General features: G+C 36.1%; 1 protein-coding gene across 4 annotated transcripts in view; it reads right to left on the bottom strand.

Moving 5' to 3' along the window:
- The window catches only part of Uggt (UDP-glucose-glycoprotein glucosyltransferase), an 835,069-nt gene that overhangs the window by 172,931 nt on the left and 635,838 nt on the right, over positions 1 to 26,300 (bottom strand). For 3 of the 4 annotated variants that reach the window (XM_090403047.1, XM_090403049.1, XM_090403048.1), the window contains exon 33: positions 6,199 to 6,258. The exons of the other annotated variant lie outside the window; for it this stretch is intronic. In XM_090403047.1, coding sequence (XP_090259173.1) covers positions 6,199 to 6,258 — 60 coding nt within the window. The remainder of the gene's footprint in view (positions 1 to 6,198; positions 6,259 to 26,300) is intronic. 4 annotated transcript variants of the gene reach the window in all.

The following is a 26,300-nucleotide window of genomic DNA, read 5'->3' as shown; positions in this document are numbered from 1 at the left end:
AGAAAGTTACACAAAAATGAAAAATAGACTTCAAAATTCTACTAATTTTAGATAACGCACCAGGTCACCCAACAAATTTAAGCCATCCATAATTAGACAGCAAAAAATAACTTTTTTTTGCTGCCTAACACTACTTCACTTATTCAACCACTCGACCAAGGAATAATATCAACATTTAAGTCACATTATATTTGTCGAACATTCCAATTAATTTTGTAAAAAAATGGAATCTAATCTAAACATGACACTTCCTCAAGTATGGAAAGAGTTATCAATATTGAATTATATGAAAATTATTTCTCTGTCCATTAAGGAATTACAACTCTCTACACTGAATGCTTGCTGAAAAAAAATATGGCCTGAAGCTGTTTCTGGAACAAAATTTCGTACCTTCAGTGGATGCCGAGTTAAGTCGTATAATAAACATTGCACACATTTTTGATGGAGAAGGCTTCTAAAGTATGGTTGAAAGCAAAATTAGCTTTCAACCATATTGCAGAATTAACTGATAGGGAAACAGATTTAAATGAGGAGGAACTTGTACAATTAATATATGACGTCGAACCAAATGGTGGGGAAAGTTCTGCCAAAGATTCTGATTGTGATGATTTTTAAAAAATTCAGTTTAAAGAAAATTCGCAGAAGGATTGGGTTTGGCAAGAAAGGAAGTGATTTTATGAATAATGATCCCTCAATGGAGCACTCTGGAAAATTCATGAGACAATTGGATATTTGTCTTCCTGACTTCTTGATAATTAAACCAGCGAAGTATGCGATGAGAATTATACAAATGCTGTCCAAGAGATTTCGAGTGATGACAACGTCAGACCACTCGTAAATTAAGAACATCTACGAAATGTTATTTTTCAAGACAGTGGTGATGATGATTACAATATGCACTTTATTTGGCCTAAAACATTTATACATTATGTGCAATGAAGTTTACGTACAATTTGCAATTTTTATAATTTTATACTATGCATTTGTTTCATAGTTTATGTTTTCTTAACTTGCATGAATTACCTGAATTAAATAAAAATCTTTTTTTTTTGTTGGATATGTCCTTGTTGTTTATATAATTGAAAATAAAAAATTTCAGAACATAATCCTACTTTTTCTATTTGATCTGAGTCTCGCATAACGCTATTTATATAATGCGCCATTTCTATGGAACCTAACATCTGCATTATACGATGGTTACCTGTGTGTGTGTGCGTGTGTGTGTATAAAGAATATTAGAAAATATGTTAGAAAAGGTTCCTCTAATTGTCGACTAGATTTGAACTGAGAACATTTTCTTGGGGTGGTCTAGCATTATGGATGCATACATCGCTTCCACAGGGATATTCAGATTTCAGAGGGCTAGATGGTCGGTTGTGTTTTCAGAGAGCTCTCCCGAAAGCTAAGTATAATTTTGAGTGAAAATAAGAATATAGGTTAAAATCATAACGTAATATTGTTTAATTTTGGTAGCTTGTTGTGTCCGTGTGATTTTGGTGTGAATTCCGTTATTTAATTTAGTATTTAACGATACGTTTCATAGATTTGAATATGACGGCAATGCAACGTAAGATAATGGCATCCAAAAATACGACGCCATTGTTCAAAAACTATAATGTGAGAGAGTTTGTCCAATGTGATGTGTGTGGGATGTATGCATTCCCGAATGAGGCTGGAGTTTGGATTGAAAGTGATAGTAGTGGGAGAATGTGCAGAAAGTGTAAGCAAAGTGAGGAGTTGAAGTATGTGTCAGGTTGCGAGACAGTTATGGTTGAAGAAAGCCAGAATGTGATTAAAAATAGTTGCTTTTAAGGGAATTGCGATGTACAAGATGGCAATGAGAGTGGTGATCAAAGAAAGAGTGAAAGCAACTATACAGAGAGAGATAATGGTTTGAATGATAAAAAAAATGAGGAATTATTTGTAGGAAGTGAGATCGCTAGGTTGTGAGCAGTGATACAAAATGTGCAGCAGCAATTAGAGCACCTGCAAAACTCTTTCCAGAGAGATTCGGCTAACGTAAATAAACAGTGTAAGAGTGGGAGAGTTTCTGAAATGAAGGAAAGAGTGTTGTATGGTAACTCGTTATTAAGAGGAGTGATAGATGGGAGTTTAACTAAATCGTACTTACTGGGTGCGAAATTTAATGATGTAAGTGAGAGTATTAGAGTGCAAAAACAGAGGGTGAAAGAATTGATAGTTGTGGTGGGTACGAATGAATTGAAAGGAGATAAATTCTTTATGAGAGAGGACTTGAAAGTATTGTTAAAGGTAGCGAAAGAAAAGAGTGACAGAGTTAAAATGGTGAGTCTGTTGCTGCGGCATGACAGAGAGGAGTTTAGGAGGGCCATAATCGCACATGACATTATGCGCAGGTTATGCAGACCGTGTGGTGTGGAATTCGTGGATGTGTGGAATGAGATTGATGGGCGAAAGGATTTATACAAGATGGATGACCTGCATTTAAATGGACTTGGTATGCGGAGACTGGAAAAAGTGTTGCTGAATGAAGTGAAAATGGATGTGCAGAACCAGGGAAACTAGAACTACCACGGAGGAGAGGGGGAAGTGGATATCCAGACATTAGTGAGACAGTTGAGTGTAAGAATGTATATAATGTACCTGAGCCAGCACTAAGGACAAAAAATGGGAATGGGACATTTAGAATAACGCATCAAGATAGGGGTGGGACAAAGGGATAACTGCATTTCATGTATACTAATGCCAGGAGTATTAGGAACAAGAAGGAAGAATTTTTGGCCTTGATTGGCTCTTTCTGGCCACAGGTTATTGGCATTAGTGAAACATGGCTGACGGAAGATGATATAGTTAGTGGGATAGAATGAGTAGGTTATAGTGTGTTTAGGAGGGACAGAGAGAATAAAATGGGGGGAGGGGTGTTATTGATGATACCTGATGAACTGCAGCCAAGGAGAATTGAAGTTGTATCGCAGGATAGTGAAAGGAGCTCACCTGAGGCTATTTGGTGTGAGATTGAGACTGGCAGAATAAAATATACAGTTGGGTGCTGCTATAGACCAGGTGATGGAATAGATGGTGGAGATAGTATGCATAAACAAATTGATGAAATGAATGGAAGGAGGGTAATTATTATGGGGGATTTCAACTATGGTAACATGACTGGAAAGAGAGGACACATGTGAGGAAGGAACTGGATTTTATTCAGTTACTAAGGGATAACTATCTGAGACAGCATGTAATTGAAAATACTAGGGGTGTGAGAGTGCTTGACCTGGTAACAGCATCTCAGAATTTGACTGTAATAAATATGACCATATTGCCACCTATTGGTGAGAGTGATCATATGGTCTTGACCTGGGAGGTGGCTAAAGGTGTGGAATTTTCGATTAAGACAGGGTATATGTGGAATTACCATACTGGCAAGTATGACAAGCTTAGGAGATTGCTTGGATCAGTGCCATGGCATGTACATGGCACTGCAAGGGCTGGACGTCGATAGAGCATGCGAAGTGGTCAAGGAGCATTTACAGGAGGTTATGGCTGATTGTATACCTAGGGTCCGAATAGTAAAACAAGTAGGGGTTAAATGGATGAATAATACCATTAAGCTTGAGCTGCAAAAAAAGAAACAACCATGGAGGGAATTTAAAGAAAAGGGTGACCTGCAGGCACACAAACGGTATAAAGTGCAGGCCAGAAGGGTAACGAGTGTGGTAAAAAAAGCAAAAGCGGATTATGAAAGCTATGAAAGCTAAAGAGAATCCCAAACAGTTCTTTCAATATGCTGCAAGCAAGAAAAAAACTGTACATGGCAAAATGGTAAGAAGGTCACTGAATCAGTCGATATAGTGGAGTTACTGAGCGTGCACTTTGAAAAGTATATCATCCAGGTGGTGACATTGAAAAAAAGAAGGAACCATTAGTTTATACGGGAATTGTGATGAATGAAGTGGAGGTGAATAGTCTATTACAGAACCTTAATGTGAATACATCTGTGGGATTGGATGGTATACCGGCATGAGTCTTGCGTGAAGCGGCTAAGGAATTAACAGCGCCCTTGACCATGTTGTTTAATCTGAGTCTCGGGTCTGGTTTAGTCCTGAAGGTGTGGAAAGAGGGGAAAATAGTTTCACTGCATAAAGGAGGATCCAAGATTGCGGTTGCAAATTACCGACTGATCAGCATATCAGGAGTCATTGTCAAGGTCTTGGAGAAAGTAGTCAAGGGAAAAATACAGGAATGGATTGATGAAAATGAGATACTGTACAGGGGGCAGCATGGCTTTGTGAAGGGTAGATCATACCTCAGTAACTTGCTCAAGTTTTATAACAAGGTGACGGATGAACTGGATAAGGGTAATGGGTTTACAGTGATACTGCTGGACCTGGCAAAGGCGTTTGACAGGATACCACATGGAATTCTAATCCGTAAACTACAACATATGGGAATGGATATAGGGTTGGTGAGATGGATAGGTGGGTGGTTGATGGAGAGATATCAAAGAGTAGTTTATTCAGGAGTAGAGTCCAAAAGACGACCTGTGACTAGTGGTGTGTCGCAGGGTTCTGTTCTTGGACCACTGTTGTTTAATCTGTTCATTAACGATATAGGGAAGGATCTAAGTGGAACAGTTCATTTGTTCACAGATGATGTAAAGTTGGGCAGGGCAATAGTGAATGCAGAAGATGTTAAAATCTTGCAGAATGACTTGGATAGATTGGAGTTCTGGGCTAAGGAGAATGGATGTCAATTTAATGTGACAAAATGTAAGGTTATGCATTTTGGGGTGAAAAGATTAGCAGCAGTATATCACATTGGTGGAACCATACTCCAGGAGATTGATGAGGCTAGGGACTTGGGAGTGTTGGTGGATAAGATGAAGTTTAGGGAGCACATTGCAAAAGTAGCTAAATCAGCTCATCAACTCACTTGGTTGTTGAAAAATACCTTGATGAGCAGAGACAAGCAAGTTATTGTACCTCTGTACCGAGCCTTGATAAGACCTCATCTCGACTACTGTGCCCAGATTTGGTCACCTCGGTTCCTTCTTGATGGGGAGGAGGAGGTGGAGAGGATCCAGAGATGAGTGCCTAAGATGATAGCAGGTCTTATTGAATGAACCATATGAGAACAGGTTGAAGATTTGTGGGTTGCAGAAACTAGTTGATAGGCGGAAAAGGGGAGATATGATTGAGACATTCAAATTGCTAAAGGGATTCTATAGGATTAATTCAGAGGATATTTTTGAGATAAGGACTGGTGGTGGGAGAACTAGGGGACACCTATGGAAGCTGGGCAAGAGTGTGGTTAGCAGGGGTGTTAGAGCTGTGTTCTTTACTTTTAGAGTGGTAAATGAGTGGAATAAGCTGCCACAGTCTGTTGTGGGTGCTATGACAGTGAGCGAGTCCAAGGCAAGGTATGATAGATACTGTGAGAATGTTGTATAGTTGTGTGGACATGATGTTTAGGACCTCCCTCGATGAGTCTAAGGACTTCCTGGAGTCGCCCGAAATAATAATAATATGTTATATTAAAAAATTGCAACTACATGAAAGTAGTGTCAGAAATCCAAACCATAATAGACAAAAGTTTTATTAATCTTATTGCATGAATCTGAGTCAAAAATTGTGACCAGTGGAGAATTACATACTTAATGTATATCAGTGATTCACTGATGTACATTAAGTATGAATCACTTTCACTAATGTACAGGTATATATTTTTGAATTTTTTGTGATGAAATTTGTGCAACACACTTTATATCACCAATCACAGATCTAGAAAATACTGAATTCAATACAGTATTGAAACAGTGATTTTAATTCTATATTATGATATATAATACGGAACCTTTCAAATACTTTTTCCCTAGAATTTTCTTAATAATTATAAATATATATTATTAATCAAAATCATTAAAAATCATAAATAATAAAATTTATGCAAAGATTATAAAAAATACCTATATTAAGGAAACTTTCATTTTTAAAATCATGTTACTTAACACTCTCAGAAGAGCACAACAAGAGAATGAAATGTTTTTTATGAGTTGATAATGCCATTTAACTACTGTTTGAACTCATTTGAGTTTTCCCCCGCCAACCTTTATGAGGCAGTTAGTAGTGGATTTCTGGTGGGATAATATTTAGTTCATTCTATGGATTAAAACAAAAATATATTAATAATTAATGAGACAGGATACATGCAACCATATACCTGAAGAGTTCCTGCCCAATTGCCCTCCACTCAGCTACTATCCCACCAATAACTGGCATGCTGCTTGCAAACAAAAAAAGGACATAATAAGAACACCTGCATGCTTACAAGGAAATGCAAAGTGAATCTAAAGGGAAGAACTAAATATAAGATCCTGAAAATCTGTCTTCTATATGTGATATGGGTAGAAAGAGAGAAAATCAGGAAAGATGTGGGAGAATAATAATAATAATAATAATTAAAAAAAAACAGGCAAAGTAATATAAGAAGCATATGTTTATATGTTAAAAGAAAGTGAGATCAGAAGTTATGAAATTAAAATACTGATTTAAGGAGTCATATATATATATATATCACTATTTTTTTTATTTTTTTTTTTTGTGTGTGTGGTTGTAATGTGGCTACTTTAGATCCAGTATGAATTTAACTTTGCTGCCCATGGTCAAATCATAAATTACTCATATTAGAATATGACAACAAATACATATCTCTTCTTCAGTTGTTTTTAGATGCAGTAATACTAAATGCTCTCTGAGAGTGTCATTATCAAACAAAAGGAAATGGCAAAGGAAATTTGTGAAGCATACAAATACAAGAAAGGTTGCAAGAAAGTCTATAACATAATGCATATTTTATCTAATCTCATCATTATTACTTGGTATGCACTCGAGGGATATACAAAGATAGTCAAAAAATCAGGAGTTTATTATTTCTAGTTTTCTAACAGTTGTCCCACACATGGACTAATTGTTTGCAAGATTTCCAAACTGGTCAAATTCATGTGCCTGTCTTGTGAAAAATCAATTCATCTAAAATCAGTTTCCTGCTGACTGTTATTATACCATTTATATCAACTTAATGCAAATATAAAATTCCTTTGTAATATCTTCATTTTTAATATAGATCTGACCATGACACTTCCCCACCTCCTTCTAACACAAAAGTGTTAGATAATTTGGAATCTTTACTCTGGAGATGAAGCACAATATTTTCCCAAGCTACTTCAAGTTTCCAGTAAGCAGAGAAATCTCACACCATGTAACAAACATTATCTACTAAGTGAACAAACAGAGGCAGATGTAGCAACTGCAACCCTCAGAGGAAAGGCAAATGTGTGTGTGTGTGTGGTACTAAATAACACCTGTTAGACCTATAGAACTTAGAAGCAAAAATCTAGTTTACTTCCCTCCTTCTTCTACCATGCAGTATGAGTAAAGCTTTAAGAGACATATTAATCACAAAGCAATCCAACATTTCCCCTTTTCAAGGTAAGAGCTTTAAACTGGTCATTCCCCCATAGAGGCCACAATAATGTATAAGTGAAGAGAATAATAACTGCCACTATTCTACTAGATGTGTCGGGAGAATTCCAGACAGTGGTACGTGAAGTCCCTGCAAAGGATAAGATTTACAGAGAAAACTGATGAAATTATCCAATGAAATGTAAAGTAAAGAATCATTACCATATGCCTCCCAATTTTGAATTAATTCAAACACTCATGAAAAATGAAGCTAAGAGAAACATATAACATGCAGAAAAAAGGCAAATCATACAAATTCTTCCGGATTCACTTCACAGTATACATGATCTTAGTTCTAATCTCAATTTATTTCCATTTCTAGTCTGAAAAAAAAAAAAAATTCTCAATAGAAATTGAAATTTCAGCTTTTCAAAAACTTACCTCAGTTTTTTCCTAATTACAGTAGATGATTGCTATAGTGCACCCCCTTGGAACCAGAGAAATTGTTTGCTATAGTGCAAGGTTCACTATAGTGAAGTTATGCACAATATGGTGAAAAGATTATTTCATGGGGGGGCATGGGGGAAAGGAAATGGTGGGAAACAGAACACAGATTGGTGGGAAGAAAACAAAGAACACAAAACAACATGGAAAAGTACAAATTCAAACCATAACGCAAGATATATATATATAAGAAGGAACTAGAAGAGTTCAAAATAATAAAAATGAACATTCAGAATAAATGTTTAAATCTCAGAATGTTATCTTAGCTTAATGTCACTTATCTGAAATCTTCATAATAACTAAATATGTTCAGTCTGTACCATTAAAATCAAAACTTTATGAGAAAGAGGACACAATCAATTAACATTTATCTGCATTAGTCAGCTTAAATAGAGGGGAAAGTGGCATTGATCAGATTGGCTATGTCAATTTCATAACTAACACTATGATGGACAGTTGTCATAAACTGATACTATTCTCTTAGAACTATCAATTAAAGAAATATGCACAATATACAGTATTTCTTTAATTCAAGGTTTAATCAAAAGTTCTCAAGTGTTAGACATCTCATTTTGTGTTTGAAAGATTCTTTATCCATAAGATAAGTTATTGATTAGACTATTTAATGTTTTGATTTTAATGGTATAGTCTGCATATATCAATTCATTAGGAAGATTTAAGGTGACATTAATTAATCTAATATAACACTGGTAAATTTAAACAAATTCTAAATTTTCATTTTTTTTAATATTTTATACTCATTTAGTTCTTTCTTATATATTTCTCTTTATTGTTTGCATTTGTACTTTTGAGAGCATCTATAACTCAGTCAGTATGACAAGGTCTTTAGATGGAAAGAACCAGGCTCAAATCCCATCTAGGTTAGAACCTTTATATCAGGGCTTTTTAGCTGAAGGCGAGTTAGCAGGTGTCATATGGAGGTGGCAGGTTTTTGCCTCCTGCAACCAAGCTCCATTGAACACGCAACCATCATTCCTTCACTTTCTGTTGCATCTGTTAATACAAGAGCAGCAGCTACCTAGTACCTCTTTACTGTGCAACTGCAAACATACCAAACCTGCTTTTATTTTATTTTATTTTGCAGTAGGCTGGCTATCTACCTTTGTCCAGAGGACAAAGGTAGATAGCCAGCCTACTGCAAAAGATATTTCCAAACAACTACAACCTGCAACTCTTCAAAAAAAAAAAAAAAAAAAAAAGGCAGACGTCTGATTCCTCACCTACAATCTCAGACATAGCAACGATGTGCTGACAGGTCCCTCAACCTCCTATGTATGGGATCAGTACAATTTACAGACAAAAAAGTACATTATAACCAACAGTACAGTCATACCTAAAATAAAGGAAGAGGATGCATTCCACAAAATTACTTTGTTAAGCGAAACTTCATTCTCAGAGGTAAAAATACTATGGCCATAATAGGAATACATTCGTGCATAAAGAAGATGAAAGACTTTTGTTTGAAAAAAGAAAAGCTTTATTAAATAAAAAGTAAATATTACATACCTAACAAAGATAAAATCATGACATTTTAAAATACGAATCTAAAGTTGATTGTTTATGCTTTTTTCCTCTTTCATTTAACAATTGCCTATATGGATTTATTGCATTTAACACTTATCGCTTAACAATAACACTTCTTCCTAAATCAGGATTACTGAAAAAATTTAAAACGTTTTCAATTCATTCAAGCATCTTTTTAAATCTTTGGTTGCTAACACTTTTTCAGTAGGAACGTCTTTAATTTTGTCTTCATTTTCTTTGGCTTCATTGCTAACAAGTTTTTCTAATCTTCCACTGAAAAATCATCATCTTCTGCATTTAATAAATTTCTTACATCCTCTTTGTTGACATTTTCGAAACCTATTGATTGAGCCATCTGGATAACTTCATTTCTAATCTCTTGAATGTTATTTTCTTCTTCTAGTACAACTTCTGGCCATAATTTGCACCAAACTCCATTTAAGCATTTCTGAGTGACTTCGTTCCAAGAGCTATTAATGTTTTCAATGGTGTAGTTTTTCCAAAAAGTTTTAATTGACATTTGTGCTTTATTTTCTAGTTCAATTAAATTGCTTAATGTACCATGCAGATAATAAGCATTAAATGTTGCTATTGCTCACTGATCCATCGGTTGATTCAGGAAAGTTGTGTTTGCTGGAAGAAAGACAACTTTGACAACAAAAGAGCTTTATCTTCAAAATTATTTCTTTGGCAATACCATTTCACTTCTGGACAAAAATGGTTAACAAACCAATCGGTAAATAACAGCTTGGTAATCAATGCGTTTCTATTAGCTTTCCATATTACAAGTAAACGTGTTTTTATCTTCAATAGAAATGAAGCTTCTTGATGGTAGCCGTTTCAAGAAAAACTGCTTTCGTCAACATCGAACACCAAATTTGGTGAAAATTTTTCATGTTCAATTATTTCCTTTAGTTTTTCTAGAAACTTATTCTCGGCTTCAACATCTGCACTTGCAACTTCTCCTGATAATTTTACACTATGAATTCTGGCCAGTTTTTAAATTTCTCAAACCAACCACGAGAAGCTGCAAAATTTTCCACAATTTCTCCAGTTTGTTTAGATTTCAGCTGATTAAACAAAAATAATGCTTTTTCTTGAATCACCATTTGAGTTAAAGGCATATGACTTTGTGACATATCACCACAAACTTAACATTTTCATTAATTTTTTCTAAAAATTGGACTCCTTAAGCGAGTTAATTTTGCTGCTGTAACATCTATACAATTCTGAGCAGACTGTTTTATTTTTTCTGATTGACTAATTATGGTCATTAAAGTTGACTGCGCTAATCCTAAAGAATGTGCCACATCGGATTTTCTTTCACCCCTTTCAACATATATGATATGTAATTTAGTTTCTAAAGAAATTGCTTTTCTTTTCCTTGATTCTGCATTTTAACTAAATATTAATATTTACAAAATCTACAATAATGCTATCAGAGAACATACATCATTTATTGCGATGCACCACACTGAAACACACCCTACGAAGTGTAAGCAACGACTAAATTATGCGGATGACGTGTGAAACTGTTAAAACAGACACACACACACAGCTTGGGAGTATGTGACGAGTTGCCATTGTTTGCCAATCAGATGATCCTGGCGTTGACCTTAACATTTTAATATTTTTGCATAAAATAGGGCTTGAAATTGCGGACTTTGTTATATTAAGGCTTCGTTACCAGAGGTAACGTTAACTGAGGTATATACTATATTGGTTTCACAAGACCGTGCCAAATGCCCATGTGGGCATCCTAGCCACTATATATAATAATAAATAAATTTGTACTTTTTTTTTCCATTCTTTTGTTTTGTATTTATGTTTGGTTCCTGTCAGTGTTTTATGTTCCATTGTCATTGTACAATTTCTTGCCATGTTTACTGATTTGGACATCAATTTACTAGGGAATTCAGTTTGCTATTAAATATTCTCAGCTTTTAGTGTTTGTAATAGTGAGCTTAAAATAGCATTGGTTCTATGGGATTTAGGTAGTCACTTTTCTATAGTTCATCAGAGTGATGTTCCCTGTTGTATGTATCTACTGTGCAAATACTCTTTGACTTGAATCCTTTTCCCAGCTAAATCTCTCTACCCTATTTATCAAAATTAATTTTTAGTCTATTTCTCCTAATTCTACCAACCATCCTGAATTCTCATTTTCTTTCTTTAAACAATGATTTACTCTCAGCTTTTGCAGCAGTGAAATCATCTTCCTCACCAGAGATTTTAATGCTGACAATTCCACCAACTGGTTTTCCTTTTCCAACTGCACTGATCAGTACAGATAACAAGACATTTGCTCTCACCAGTGATCCTATGTCTACTAGCTAACCCCAAACTCTACATCTCTCCATTCCACTTTAAATATTCTTTAAAATCCGTGTATTCAAGCACTGGTTTTTCCAAGAAGCCTGTCGAGGCTGTAGAAGAAATGGACATGTTACAAATGACTTCCAGTGAAATCTGTTTATACCAAAGTAGGAAATAATTGTACACAAATTATCAAGACATCCAAAACTGATTGTGAAAGTGCCAAAAAAATAAAAAAATAAATAAATAAAATAAAATAAAAAGGAAACTTGCATCACGTCCAAATGACAGTCATGCTTTTTAGTCTCTTATCAAAGCTCCTAGTCATTACTCTTATCCAATGCTGCTTTGACCTCTTGCATTCAGATGGTTCCATTTCATCATTACTCAAGGAGAAAATCAATCCCTTGGCTTTTTGTCTCCAATTTTTCACTGAAAAGAGATTATAGATTAGAATCTTGTCCAAACCAGATACATTTAGGTCTTCTGGTTCATGATGGAAAGTGCAAACCTGTGATTGTTCTGAAGATTTGTGCTTCAGAGCTGATTCCAATTCTGATGTGTTTTTACTGTCTCATGTTCTGATATTTATCCTGAAGCCCATAAATCCTTTCATATTCAACTTACCTAAGAAAAGGGCAACAGACCTTTACCATCAAATTATCCTATAAAATTTTATTCACTTTACCTTTGCCTAAAGTAATGGAGTAAACCATTGTACTCTCTAGAAACTAATGTTTCTAGAAAATATTAGTTCTCTAAAACACAAAATAATGCAGTATTTTGTGTTTTATAAGGGATATGGTATAGCCACTGGCTATAAAAGCTTTGCAAAGGCATCCAAGTTCAGCGGCAAGAGCTGTGACAAATAAATGCCCTGGCTATGCACACAAGTGTTTTGAGGAAGCGTAATGTTGGGATGGGCACACACACCTTCAGTTTGTGTGCACAAGTGTCTTATAAACAGAAAACAATAATGAACAATTTGGTAGTTATATAGCTAATGTGTCTATAAAGGAGAAACAGTTGTTAGTTTCTTTTTCTGTAGTATATTTTTTGATAGCTGTTTAAACAACTAAAATGTATCTAATGCATCTAAGCCATGTGGCCAAATAGGCATATATATCAACATAGCACAAACTGCTGGTTCATGTTTTGAAGGAGCACAATGCAGTTCTGTCTACCTGTTAGTATATTTTTCCTTTCCATGAAAAATAATCTAAAATTGAAATAAGGTGAATTTGAGTAGTTCAAAAATGTTGAGTGGGGAATGCATCAAAGATCAAGAGTCTCTGTCAGTGGTACACGGGTAAATAATTTGTTTAAATAGCCTACATACAAAAATAGACTTCACTGTCAAAAAAAGAAACTAACAAATGTCTCTCATTCCTTCCGAGACACATATTAGTTACACAACTGCTAAAAGATTATCCTTTTCTGTTTATAGGAAACACAGACAGACAGACAGAGAGAGAGAGAGAGAGAGAGAGAGGAAGGAGCTTATATAAGCAATTGCACTATCACCCATTCCCAACAGTATGGCATCCTATTTAAAATTAAATACTGCATGCCTCTTGTATCCCTTCTGCAACCAACATGAGATCACACCAATCTCCAAAGTAACAGCTTCATTCTCTTGCTCATCAAAGAAAATGTGTTGAAATTTGTAATTGTAATTTATTGCATAGAAAATAATTATTACCAAATACGAATTAGTATCATCTTAATCTAAGCACTGTGTACATTATATAACCATGTAAACATATAAAAATGTAATATAAATTATAATAAGAAAACTGTTATTTGAAAATACACACAAAATCAGAATAATTTTTAACATGACTCTTTCTTTCAAAGTTACACGGTGATCAGCATTCATATTTACAAATTTAGGAACACAAAACACATGTGTTGAAATGATTATTTTACTTATTATTAATAAAATAACAAATGAAGTTTCGACCCCCTGTATTGAGGTCATCATCAGAAAGATACATGCGTATCTGAAAACAAGCTACATGCTCTTGCACTCTAAAAAGGTAGATTGAATCTACACTGTTAATTGATCTTTTATTTAGCCTGACCCCTAGTGGTAAAAAAAAAACCCTACAATAAACCCTGCTAAGGTCCTCCAGTACTAAGATTTTCTTCTGGACTTGCACAGTTCAGATTGCTATTGAATGTTTAAAAAAACTTCACCAAGTCTTCTTGTATTGAGATTTTTCTTTGGCTTGTTCTGGTTGCTATAATGGTTGCAAATGGGTCCTCCACATTCTTGGAATTGTTAGATCATCATTTTTGTCCAGGTTAGGATTGCGTTTGAGCATTTCACATGCTTCTTTAAATTTCCTCTCAAACCAGGTTTTGCTGCGGTGGAGAGACTTGGTACCTTTCCAATCAATTTTGTGGTATGTCTGGAGTGCGTGGTCTGAAAGGCCGGTTTTTCCAGAAAAAAAAAAACTCCCATTCCTAGACACATGTCACACTTCTTCCCTCAGGCTGCCTCTCCTTCTCAGTCTACCAACAAACCTACACACACACACAGGCCAGTACATACACAAAAATTCTTACCACCACCCAACACAAAAACTAGGGGTCATAAGCACACTTAAACACAGAGCTCAAACTATTTGTTCAAATGAACCAGGAATACGAGATCATCAACCATACATTTATACAAAATGGATACAGTAAAAAAACTATTCACGAGATCATCCACAGAGACACCACTAAAAACAAAAAAGATTTCAAGAATGCTATTGCCATACCTTATGTTAGAGGCATTTTGGAAAAAATAGACACAACACTACACAAATACAACAACCCCCCCCCCCCCCCCGACCAAATTAAGACACCTACTCGGTTCTTCCAAAGATTCTCTTCCACACCTAGCCCACCCAGGGGTTTACAAATACAATGCACATGTAACCTACCATACATAGGGGAGACAGGGCAAACCATTCCAATTAGGAAGGACGAACACAAAAGGCTCATTAAATACCTCCATTTTGAGAAAACCGGCCTTTCAGACCATGCACTCCAGACATACCTTAGAATCGATTGGAAAGGTACCAACTCCCTACACCGCACCAAAACCTGGTTCGAGAGGACATTTAAAGAAGCATGTGAAATGCTCAAACACAATTCTAATCTGAACAAAAATGATGGTCTAACAATTCCAAGAATGTGGAGGACCCATTTGCCACCAGAACAAGCCAAAGAAAAAGCTCAATACAAGAAGACACGGTGAAGTGTTTTTTTTTTTTTTAAATTCAATAGCAACTTGAACTGCACAAATCCAGAAGAAAATCTTAGTATGGGAGGACTTATTGCAGAGTTTATTGTAGATGTTTTTTTTTTTTTTTTTTACCCTAGAGATCAGGCTAAGTAAAAGATCAAGTAACAGCGTAGATTCAATTTACCTTTGTAGTGAGCAAGTGCATGTACTTTGTTTTCATATACACATGTATCTTTCTGATGATGACCTCAATACAGGGGTCGAAACATCAATTGCTAATTTATTAATAATAAGTAAAATAATCATTTCAACAAGTGTGTTTTGTGTCCCTAAATTCGTAAATATGAATTTTTAACATTGTTCAAAATATTAGAATATTCCAAATTTTTCCGACTGGTTTTGAGGAGAACATATGAGATGTGGCTATTAAATAACGAGACAAGCTGCATCGTGAAACTGCTATGAGTATGCTGTGAATCACAGTGAGGTGCACTTGCACCGTGAAAGACCTTGAAGGTAATAGAAGCAATTGTTTGCTGTCACTCGTAGTTAGTCTGTAGGCAGTTATAAAAGAAAAACGTGTGAAGTCGCTTTGCTGGAATAATGTCTAACGTTAAACTCGAGCAGTGCATTAATCTCAAATTCCTTGTGAAATTGAAGAAATCACCGATTGAAGAAATTGAAGAAATCACCTGTTGCAGGAGGTGTACAGTGATAATGTAATGTCACGTGCATGAATGTTTGTATGGCATAAACGCTTTGCTAAAGGTCGAGAAAACTTTGAAGATGACAAACAACCGGGTCGTCCAGTCACGGCAGCAACCGAACAAAACATTGCGAAAAAATAAATTGTCTGCAACGATTGCTGATTAAACATTCGGATGAGATGATAGCATACATGGTGCACAATGATAGGAAGACTGTATGACAAATTTTGCATGAGCAATTGAACATGAACAAAGTCTGCACTAAAATGGCTCCCAAAAACTTGTATCAGGAACGGAGAGATGTCCAGAAACAAATTTACACTGACATCATGGAATGGCTGATAGCAGATCCAGACTTGCAGGAAAAGATAATCACATGTAATGAGACATGGATTTTCCAGTAGGATTCAGAAACAAAGAGAAATCGATACACTGGAAAACTCCCACGTCACCAAGAATGAGCAAGTCAAAACTGAAGTAATTTTATATCAATGGCGTGGTAATGGTTGAATGGGTACCAGAGGGTCAGACAGTTAACCGACATTATTACCTTGAGGTTCTGGCCAAGCTGAGAGAACGAGTGAGGAAGAAGAGACCCGATCTGTGAAAGAACAATGCTTGGATTCTCCATCAGGACAATGCTCCAGACCACAGTGCACTGTCTGTAAAGCAGTATCTCGCTGATAAAGAAGATTCCAGTTGGACCATCCACCTTACTCACTGGACTTAGCTCCATGTGACTTTTACCTTTTTCCAAGTTGAAATCCACATTGAAGGGCAGCCATTTTCAGTCAGTGGATGAGGTAAAGGAGAAAAATGGCAGCGCTACTGAAACAGATAACATCTGATGACTTACAGCACTGCTTCCAACAATGGAAAATTCATAGATAGAGAAGGGGAGTATATTGAAGGGGCTAACAATTAAGTTGTACAATTGTAATAATAAACCACATTTTTGCAATAAGTCTCGTTATTTAATAGCCATGCCTTGTAGAAATAGCAAATATTTCAGTAGCTGTGGGACTGATTCATGAGTGAGGAATTGTTTGTGCACGGATTTCAGTTAATCATTTGCTAAATATGGGTTGAACGAGTGTAATATCAGAAGTAAGAAGTTTCATATGGTGTCTCTACACAAAGAAGGCCAAACTCAACATTTTATAGCTAAGGAATTGAAATGTCCTCAAACACGCATGAGTAGAGTATTAAGACAGTATTCTATAACCAAAATTTTCAAAATAACTGCTGCAATAGAGATCAAAGGTAATAACTACATTCAAGAACGTATTTAAAAATATCGCGAAGAAAAACTGCTTCGGTGGTATAAGGTATTTTCACAGGAGATGGAAAGAATTAGGTGTGAATATGTCTAAATCTATGATGTTGAGATGACTTCACAAATTGGGTTTTAATTCATATGTGTCTAAGACGAAGCCACTTATGACTTCCAAACAAAAGGCAGCTAGAGTGTGATGGTGTAAGCAAAGACTGTTGTGGAATCAAGAGGACTGCAAAAAGGTACTTTTTAGCAGTGAAAGTATGTCCCATGGTCATCAAGGGATATGTGTTTGACATCTTAAGCAAGAAGCATTTGATAAAGAATGCATGAAATGTTTGGTGAAATTTGCAACCTCTGTCACGGTATGGGCTTGTATGACCGCAGAGGGTCCAGGTAGGCTGTGTATATTGTGTACGAGTCAATTCCAAAGTGTACCAAGAAATTCTTGAGCACTTTATTTTGCCGGCCTGGTTGGCCAAGTGGTTAGCGCATCTGATCTCCAGCCAAAAGGCTGTGGGTTCGAATCCCACATGAGCATGGATGTTTGTGAAAATACTAGTGGTGGTGGTTGGCAGTAGATGGCGTTGGTGGAGACGGAAACTTGTAGAATAGATGACCTCCCTGAATGAGTCTTTGGACTCCCTGGAGGTGTTATGTAATAATAATAATAATTTATGTTACCAGCATCGGAAGATTTATGCGATGATGATTTCCTTATCAGCAAGATTCAGCTTCTTGTCACACTACCAAGACCACTACTAGATGGCTCAAAGAAAGACAAATCAATGTAATTCCTTGGCCAGCAAACTCACCAGATTTAAACCCCATTGAGAATTTGTGAGGAATTATGAAGAAAAGTCTTCAAGAAGTTGCTGCAAGAGACAAAAAAATGAACTTGTTTCTAGTCTGCATAACATATGGGCATGTTTTGATAAAAAAAAAAAACTGTGAACAGCTAGTAAATAATATGCCCAACTGTTTACAAATGGTCATAAAGACTAAGGGAGATGCAACAAAGTACTAATTATCATGTTTCTCATTGATTGTATTTTTTGTGCATTTATTTTCACATTATCTAATATTTTGAACCATATTAAAAATTATTCTAATTTTTTAATGTTTTCAAATAACAGTTTTCTTATAATTTATATTACATTTTTATGTGTTTATAAATGGTTATATAATCTACAAAGCACGTAGATTTAGATTTGCATATAATTCAACACATTTTCTTAGATTATTCTATTTTTTTTTTTATTTGGAGGTGTATAAAGTTCCTTTTGCTTACGACTAGACTGCTTAGTTGCAAAACAACTACTGCCAAGTACTGCCATCTATTAGCATCTACCTTGAAGAACCTAAAAATTACTTTTGTGAATCATCTGTATGGTAAGCCAGGACTAGCAGACCATGCTCTGGATCATCCAATACAGGATTAAAAAGTAGATAACTGCGCTGCACAGAAGTCGGTATGCAAGACTATTTTTACAAATAGCATCAGTCTGGGAAGCAATTTTGACATAAATTTAATGTAATTAATAATCACCTTAATATGCTTTATGAAGCATGTTTCTGTAGAGAAAGATCTAAAAAATACTTTGTTTTTCTCATCCACCAAAAGTCGTAATCTTGTTTTACTTAGTACCATGGGTAGGACTACGAGTTAATTATTCATTTAATGACAAAGGGTTGTAAATGAAGTAGTTGCAACATGTGCACAAAATAAAATAGTTTATTTATCAAGTCTGTACAATTACATCCCTTCAATGTATCTCCTGCCATGTTCGGCACCTGTTTCCAAATTTGTGGGAGCCACTGGATACCATCAGCAGTGTTGCCTGTTGATAACAGTGATACTGTGACCTACTGCTCGAAGAACCTCTTGCACATCACATCACAAAACTGCAGAGCTCTGGAGGGGGTTATTTCATTTTGGTTAACAAGTCAAAGTCCAATGAATATGGAGGATGTTCCAATATCTCTATCACCAAGTGCAACACATGACATCATGCACTGTTGTGCAACAACCACAGTGAAGAACCCGTGAAAAAGTGTGGTCACTTTCTCTTTAAAACTGGACACAAATGGTGCTCCAGAAATCATTGATAGTACTGTGCATTAACAGTTTGCCCTTAGGGAACATCATGATGAAGAATGACACCTTGAATGCTGTGACTATCAGCATGACTTTAACTATGCTGGGTTCCTAGCATAGTTAAAGTCAGAAAGATCCAGTCTGAAAAGTTTTTTTCAGATTGGATGATCCTGATGGTGCCATTCACTGGACTGTTTCTTCAGTCCAGGCTCATAAGCACTTAGCCAAGTGTAATCAATGGCTACCATACGATTTAAGAACGCATCCCCCTTCATTTTCATATCATTCCAGATGGAGGCCAGCAACCATGTACCTGTGCCATGTTTGCATCTCAGTCAAGTGAGGTGAAACCAAATGATATGAAATTTTGCACACATTTCTTTTAGGATGTGCCAAACACTTTGGTGGTTTATCTCAGGTTTCCTCGGCCAACTGGGGTACAGTCCATCACTGATCAACTGTGAGGAGTCCCCAAACAAGTTCAACATATCTGAAATGTTGGGTCGTCCTCATGGTGATTATCATATGGGTCATCTCGCCCTGCACGAAATGTACTGACCTATCTTGCAATAATCTAGTACAACAGGGCACTGTCACAACAGACCCTGCTGTTGTGACAGTTGCTTGCAGTTTTTCTTGGACCTTGATACATGATCTTGTTCTAATTTTGTGAACATCCGTAGACATTACACACTGAGATGGTGACTTTAACTACTTCTCCACACAAGGAGACTTGTTAGAATGGATGGTGTTGCCTTGTGTGCATGTGCAATCGAGAGGTTGCAAAACTTACAGCACATCAGTGCCATGCATGAGCAAGTGGTCAAGAAGAAAACAAGAATCTGTTGATATGTTTTCAAACAACTCGAGGTTGAAACCCTGCCCAAAAATTTAGGGGAGGAGGGAGAAACTGTTTCAAAATACAGAGATAGATAGTATAAAAGAGGATGAGAAATTGGTTCAATACATTAGGTGCTCGGCAGTGAATGGATGTTGACCATCAGCTGTTTATGGACTTGAAAGTGGAGGAATGCAAGCCAGTCCAATGGAACAACAGTGCCCATGAAAATATCTGTAGAAGACATGCAAGGTAGAAAAGTATCTATGACAGAGTAACTAGAGGAAGTCTGTGATAGAATGGTCACAATTAACCTGGTCATTCTCTATTGGATGGTGCTGAATATTTTTAGATAGGTTTTTGATGAATGATCTCAAATGCAAGAACATTCCAAAATGGAGCTGATTTGGGATTTATAAAATGTTGGGTTATCCAGGTTACAAATAATATCTTGAACACAGGATTTTTTTGAATGCAGAGTATTTTTGAATATGGATGTGATGTGTATATAGCAGGAAAGACTGCAGAAGTAAGTCTGTCCCAGAAGAAAAATACAATCTTGCATGGAGAGTTTGATATCATCAAAGGTGAGGGGGAAGAAAAGTATAGCCTTTTCTGTATGAAATAAGGATTGTGTTCAAGTGGCAATGAGGTTCACAAGGTTGTTTTCACCCAACTGAAATACGGCAAGATCAGAGTTTAAGGTTTTTCATCATCATCAAGACTGTGGGATAGAATTTAAGGTTAGTGATTGATCATTTATAAAGAGGAGAAAAATGTGTGGAAGAAAGTACAAAGATCTGGGATATTTTAGCATTGGTTTGCAAATCTGAAGCCATCTACTCTTGTCATTCACTGCATGCCATGGTGGATGGCTTCAGATTTCCAAACCAATGCTAAAATATCCCAGATCTTTTAACTGGCAATCCAGTTGCAAAGGATGGATGGTAGTCCAATCTATGAAATTTGCTAACTAAATTTTAGTGTTGAGAATACCTGATCAAATGTCTTGGAAATGTTTAGTGTGACCAAAAGAGTTTCAAAACCTATTCACAGTATGTGTTTGGAGATGGGTAATGAGGGTAAGAAAATTCTTTGTGGAATGAGAAAAGCAGAAAACATATTTATGGTCATTGATTAAATGACAACTTACGAGATAGCGGAGGAAATCATCAAAAGCTAACTTTATTTCAGTAGAACTGAGGTGAGTACAATGAGACAACAGATGGGTGGCTGATTTTTTATTTATTTTTTGGATTGGTTAAATATTGGCTTGTTTTTGCTCTATAGGGTAGATGCCCAGATGAGTATGATGACATATCGTAAAGAAAGACGATACAAGACAGACATTAGTTCAGCACATTAAGCAAAACTGAGGGAGAGGGTTATTATCTATAAGAACTGGAAGTTCCAAGATGAATCCAAGCTATTCTGGATTCATCTAAGACTATAAGAGCATGCAGCAAGCTCATACTATTAAAGTGGGAATATACTTCATTTTGATCATCAATGCAGGAATTAGAGAAGAATTAAATGAGATGGTGGACAATGGCTAAACACAGAACTGGAAAGTTAAAGGGGAAGTCTATATCCAAAAGTGGATGAAAACAGAAGCAGTAGCCGGGAAGTCAGCCTCATCTTTGGGTGAGGTCAGAATGGTATCATCTGGATGTCAGAGAGAGAGAGAGGGAGAGATGGAAATATGAATGAGCAGAGGCTGTGCTTAATGGCCATCACAAAGAACCAAGAAACTCAAATGCCATTTGAGAAAGAGGCAAGTATTTTGAACTTGATCCTTTTGAAGTATGATTTGGAGTGGATTCCAGGCGTTTCAGTTTCAAGCCACTCATGATATGCTGAATTATTTTCTTGGAGTGGAATGAGGGATACAGATCTTCACTCCAGTAAGAATTATTTCAAGTTCTTCAGTTGGGCAAGTGTCTGGAGCTTAAGAATGAGAACTGTAGCCAGCCCAAGGAGAGGAGTAGATGAAATTATGCACGCTATTGCATTTGATACTATGGAGTGGCAAAGGAAACAAGACTGAAATTTGCTAGATGAAGAGAATTCTGCAGGAAAGAAGACATGGAGAGATTAGTCGAAGTTATCAAAGAGGAGAGCTGTCATCTATGGTATATTGGAGAACTGGTTAAGAAGAGATCAAAACTGTTGAAGAACTGGTTAAGAAGAGATCAAAACTGTTGAAGAACTGGTTAAGAAGAGATCAAAACTGTTGGAGAGTGGGTGGATGGACAATTTGTGTAAAATTGTCGTCGAAAGCAAATATTTCTGTATCTCTTAAGGCACGATCAGTCAAAGTGGTGAAAATCTGTTCTAGAAACCAAGATGGTGCTTTTTCAAGCAACTTCAAATTAAATTAAATTAAAATAAGTTAAAGATGCCAAAAATTATATTATTGGTTTCATCCTTTATCCAAGTATAAGAAAACAAAGTTTGCATGTGAAGTCACTTCGTGACTGCTCTACTTGTATATAAAGGCTGATGACTTCACATTGATTGCCTTAGTATCTCTGACCTTTATTAAGTGAAAAAGTAAAGGGGTGCTCATCATAGGCCTAGAATAGTTAATATAGGAGTGCAAGAGAGCTTGATAGTATTAGGAGAAAGAAAGACAGATAGATAGTATGAGAGATAGAGAAAAGGCCTCAGGTCTTTTATATCATCATATAGCTAAAGGCTATCAGTTTTCTTTCACCAATCTCATATATATGAGTAACCAAAACACCGATTGAAACTAAAGTGTAAAAATAACTGACACTGAGGTGGTTAACCTTATCTGAGTTAACAGCCTTGAGTTGGCATTCTCTGCCTGGGATAGTTCCCCAGTCATCCCTGCAACTGACTATAAGACCACATTGAATTAAGTGGATGGAACCATTTAAAAAATCTCTTGCAGCAAAAACAAACAGAATTTTATCACACCCTGGTGAATATTGCATAATGTGGGTGGTCTACACCATCTAGTCGAAAATTTGATATCTCCTAGAATGCTTCTTTCTAAATACAAAAATCATCTAACTGAACACTAAAATTTCCACAATATATTATTATAAAGCATTTGGATGTCATAATGCTGATTTTCAAATCCACGTTTCTTTCTAACCTTCCATAAATGGTATTTTAATTCATTAAAATACCATTTATGGAAGGTTAGAAATATCATAAAAATCAAATACCATAAAAATACTATAGAAATACCATAAAAATCAAAATTCTCTTCCCATTGTTGACAGGTGGTGGGTACTGTCAAAAAAATAGCCTGATCTGTTGTAATTAATGGAATGCCCAACACATTACATTATCTGTTCCAAATACGCAGGGCAAGAGGGCAGCTGTAAAATGCATGTTCTACTATTTCTAATTGGTAACAGACATCACAGATTGGATCGTTGATGTTGAAATACCTCCATTTGATGGTAATGACTGGAAGACAGCCATGCGTAATTCTCTAAGCAAGATCCATCCTGTTAGGTATCCTTGGAACTCAATGAGTTATGAAACAAAGCGTTGTTGTCAGTACCAAACTGTTGAAGTTTGTGGCGAAAGAAATTAAAGATTTTTTATACCAAATTTTACTTTTTTTTTTTAAATTTTGTCTGGCCTGGTTCGCTGAGGCCGCCTACTCGAATGTGCCATAGGCATGGATGTTCGTGATTGCCTGTGAAAATACTAGTGGTGGTGGGGTGGTAGATGGCGTTGGTGTAGTTGGTGGAAACAGAGTTGTAGAGTAGGTGCCTTCCCTCAATAAGTCTTAGGACTCCCTGGAGGAGTCACGAATAATAATAGACTTTACAAAGTTTAAAATTCCTTTATGCCTGCCTGGTTGGCCGGTGATTAGAGTATCCACTCTCCAACCAAAAGACCAAAAGATTTCGCACCATATCCACGGTGCGAAGCTCACCGTGGATATGGATGCTTGTGATTATTTGTGAAAATAAAAGTAGTGGCGGTCGGTAGATGCCGTTGGTATGCCGGCCTGGTTAGCCGAGTGGTTAGTGTCGGCTCTCCAGTCAAATGGCTGTAGGTTCGAATCCTGGCGTGGGCATGGATGTTTGTGATTGTCTGTGAAAACACTAGTGGTGGTGGTGGTAGATAGCTTTTCTTTTAGGCTTACACGGTGATCAGAATACATTTTGGAAAATTATGGAGGCAACTACACTGTTTGAGTAAAACTTTAGTTTAATATAAACCAAAATCAACACTCGATGTTTCGACCATCATATCGAGGTCATCTTTTGGAACATATACACTATATACAGAGAAACACGCTGCATTACAATCTACATGGTTTGCTAAAGTTACTGACCAACCGTTACAACAATTATTGGCCTGACCTCTGGTGTAAAAAAAAAAAACCTTTACTACATCAGCGCTAGAGTCCTATTAATATTACTATCTATTGGTTACAAAATTACATTGGGCTGAAGAGCAACCTGTTTATATATATATATATATATATATATATATATATATATATATATATATATATTAAAAACATGATTATACATTTAAATTTCATCCAGTTGGTATGGAATAGTTTTCAATACTAGCTGAAGGTTGCTTAAAGTCCTAAAGTATACTAGATACTAAGTATTAAGTAGGCTGAATATGTGCCATCCAGATTCTTGGAATTTTCATGCCACCATTATTGTTGATATTAGGTTAATCAGAATTTCGCTTCTTTAAATTTTCTTTCATACCAGGTTTTTGTATGGTGTAAAGAGCAGATACTTTTCCAATCAATTTGGTGTAAGGTGTTGAGTGTGTGATCTGAGAGGCCTGCTTCACCAAAATTGTTATATTTAATGTTTCTTTTGTGTTCTTTTTTATGTATAGGGATTGTATGTCAAGTTTCACCAATATAAGGTAAGTTACAGGTGCAGTAGGTGCAATAAACTCCAGGATGTGCCAATGCGAGGAGGGGATCCTTAGAGGAGTTGAATATGTTTTTTAGTTTTGCAAGTGGTTTAAAGGTGGCATTGAGATTATAATGGTGCAGGATTCTGTTGATTTTTTCTGATAATCCTTTAATGTATGGGATGGCTATGGTTTTAACTTTATTAATAGTATTTTTGTTATAGCCATTATTTCTAAATGTGTTGCTAATAATTTTTAATTCTTGCTTAAGAGCTTGCTGATTAGAGCAAATTGTTATAGCTTTGCTTTTAAGGGTGTTAATGACTCCATATTTTTGTGATGAGTGGTGGTATGATTTAGCATGTATGTATTGGCCAGTATGTGTCAGTTTGCGGTAGACTGTGAAGGATAGACTTGATACGAAGGTCGAAACATCGAGTGTTGATTTTGGTTTATATTAAACTAAAGTTTTACTCAAACACAGTAGTTGTGGTTTGTTGGTGGATTGAGTGGTGGAGACAGAGTTGTACAGTAGGTGTCCTCCCTCGATGAGTCTTTGGACTCCCTGGAGGTGTCAGGTAATAATAATAATGGAAAGAAGGGGTTAGTTCAAAAGGAATGCCTCCAAGATCCCATTTTCCAAAAACTTAATTTTGTCTTGTCTGCATTAGTAGTTAATCCACTGATCTTGCTGAATTTTTCCAAAATACCAAAAAAGATATATATGTAATCATTATCCTTCAAAGTGCCCACTACATCATCGGCATATGCTAATACCTTATTTTCCTTCATAGTTGAAGGAACTGTTATTCCTCACACAGCATGTTTACTTTCTACAAGAAAAGTTCAAGAACCAAAGAAACAATGCAATACAAAAAGCAATGGACTAAGAGGGCAACCTTAGTCCATTGCTTTTCAAATTTTGACCAGGTCTGACAGGAACCCATTAACTAGGATGTGGGTAGTTGAATTGGCAATGAACAGGAACATATGTTTCTGCTGTTGGATAGCAGCTTTTTTACCTACACCAATTTGCCGGAGGATGTGGAACAGAAAGGGTTGCCAGACATTATCAAATGCTTGAGTAAGGTCTACTGATAGCACTGCCATCTATTGCTTTTTCGTATTAACTAAGTGGATTAGAACACGTAGCAGAAACAGATTAAATTCTACTGCTCGACCTGGAACTCCATACACCTGTATGCTTTTAATTATGTATCTCATTGCCACTTTGAGCCTGTTATTGATAATGCAGAAAAAATGTCTTGTAGTCAGTATTAGATAGAGAAATAGGTCTCCAGCTGCTGATTAAGGTGTGATCTCTATTAGGTTTTGGAATGAGGATGGCATGGCTTCCTACAAATTCACTTGGTATGTGTCCTGATGAGAGAAAAGAATTAAACAGTATAACTAGAATGGGAAGAATAAAATCCGGTCTTGCAATAAAGTTCTATCTCTAGA

This window comes from Typopeltis vanoorti, chromosome 13, assembly GCF_054136105.1.
Source record: "Typopeltis vanoorti isolate ZY-2024b chromosome 13, IOZ_Tvanoo_1.0, whole genome shotgun sequence".
NCBI classification, from domain to species: Eukaryota; Metazoa; Arthropoda; class Arachnida; order Uropygi; family Thelyphonidae; genus Typopeltis; species Typopeltis vanoorti.
The sequence above is the reverse complement of the archived record's forward strand: the minus strand, read 5'-3'. Positions and strand labels throughout refer to the sequence as shown.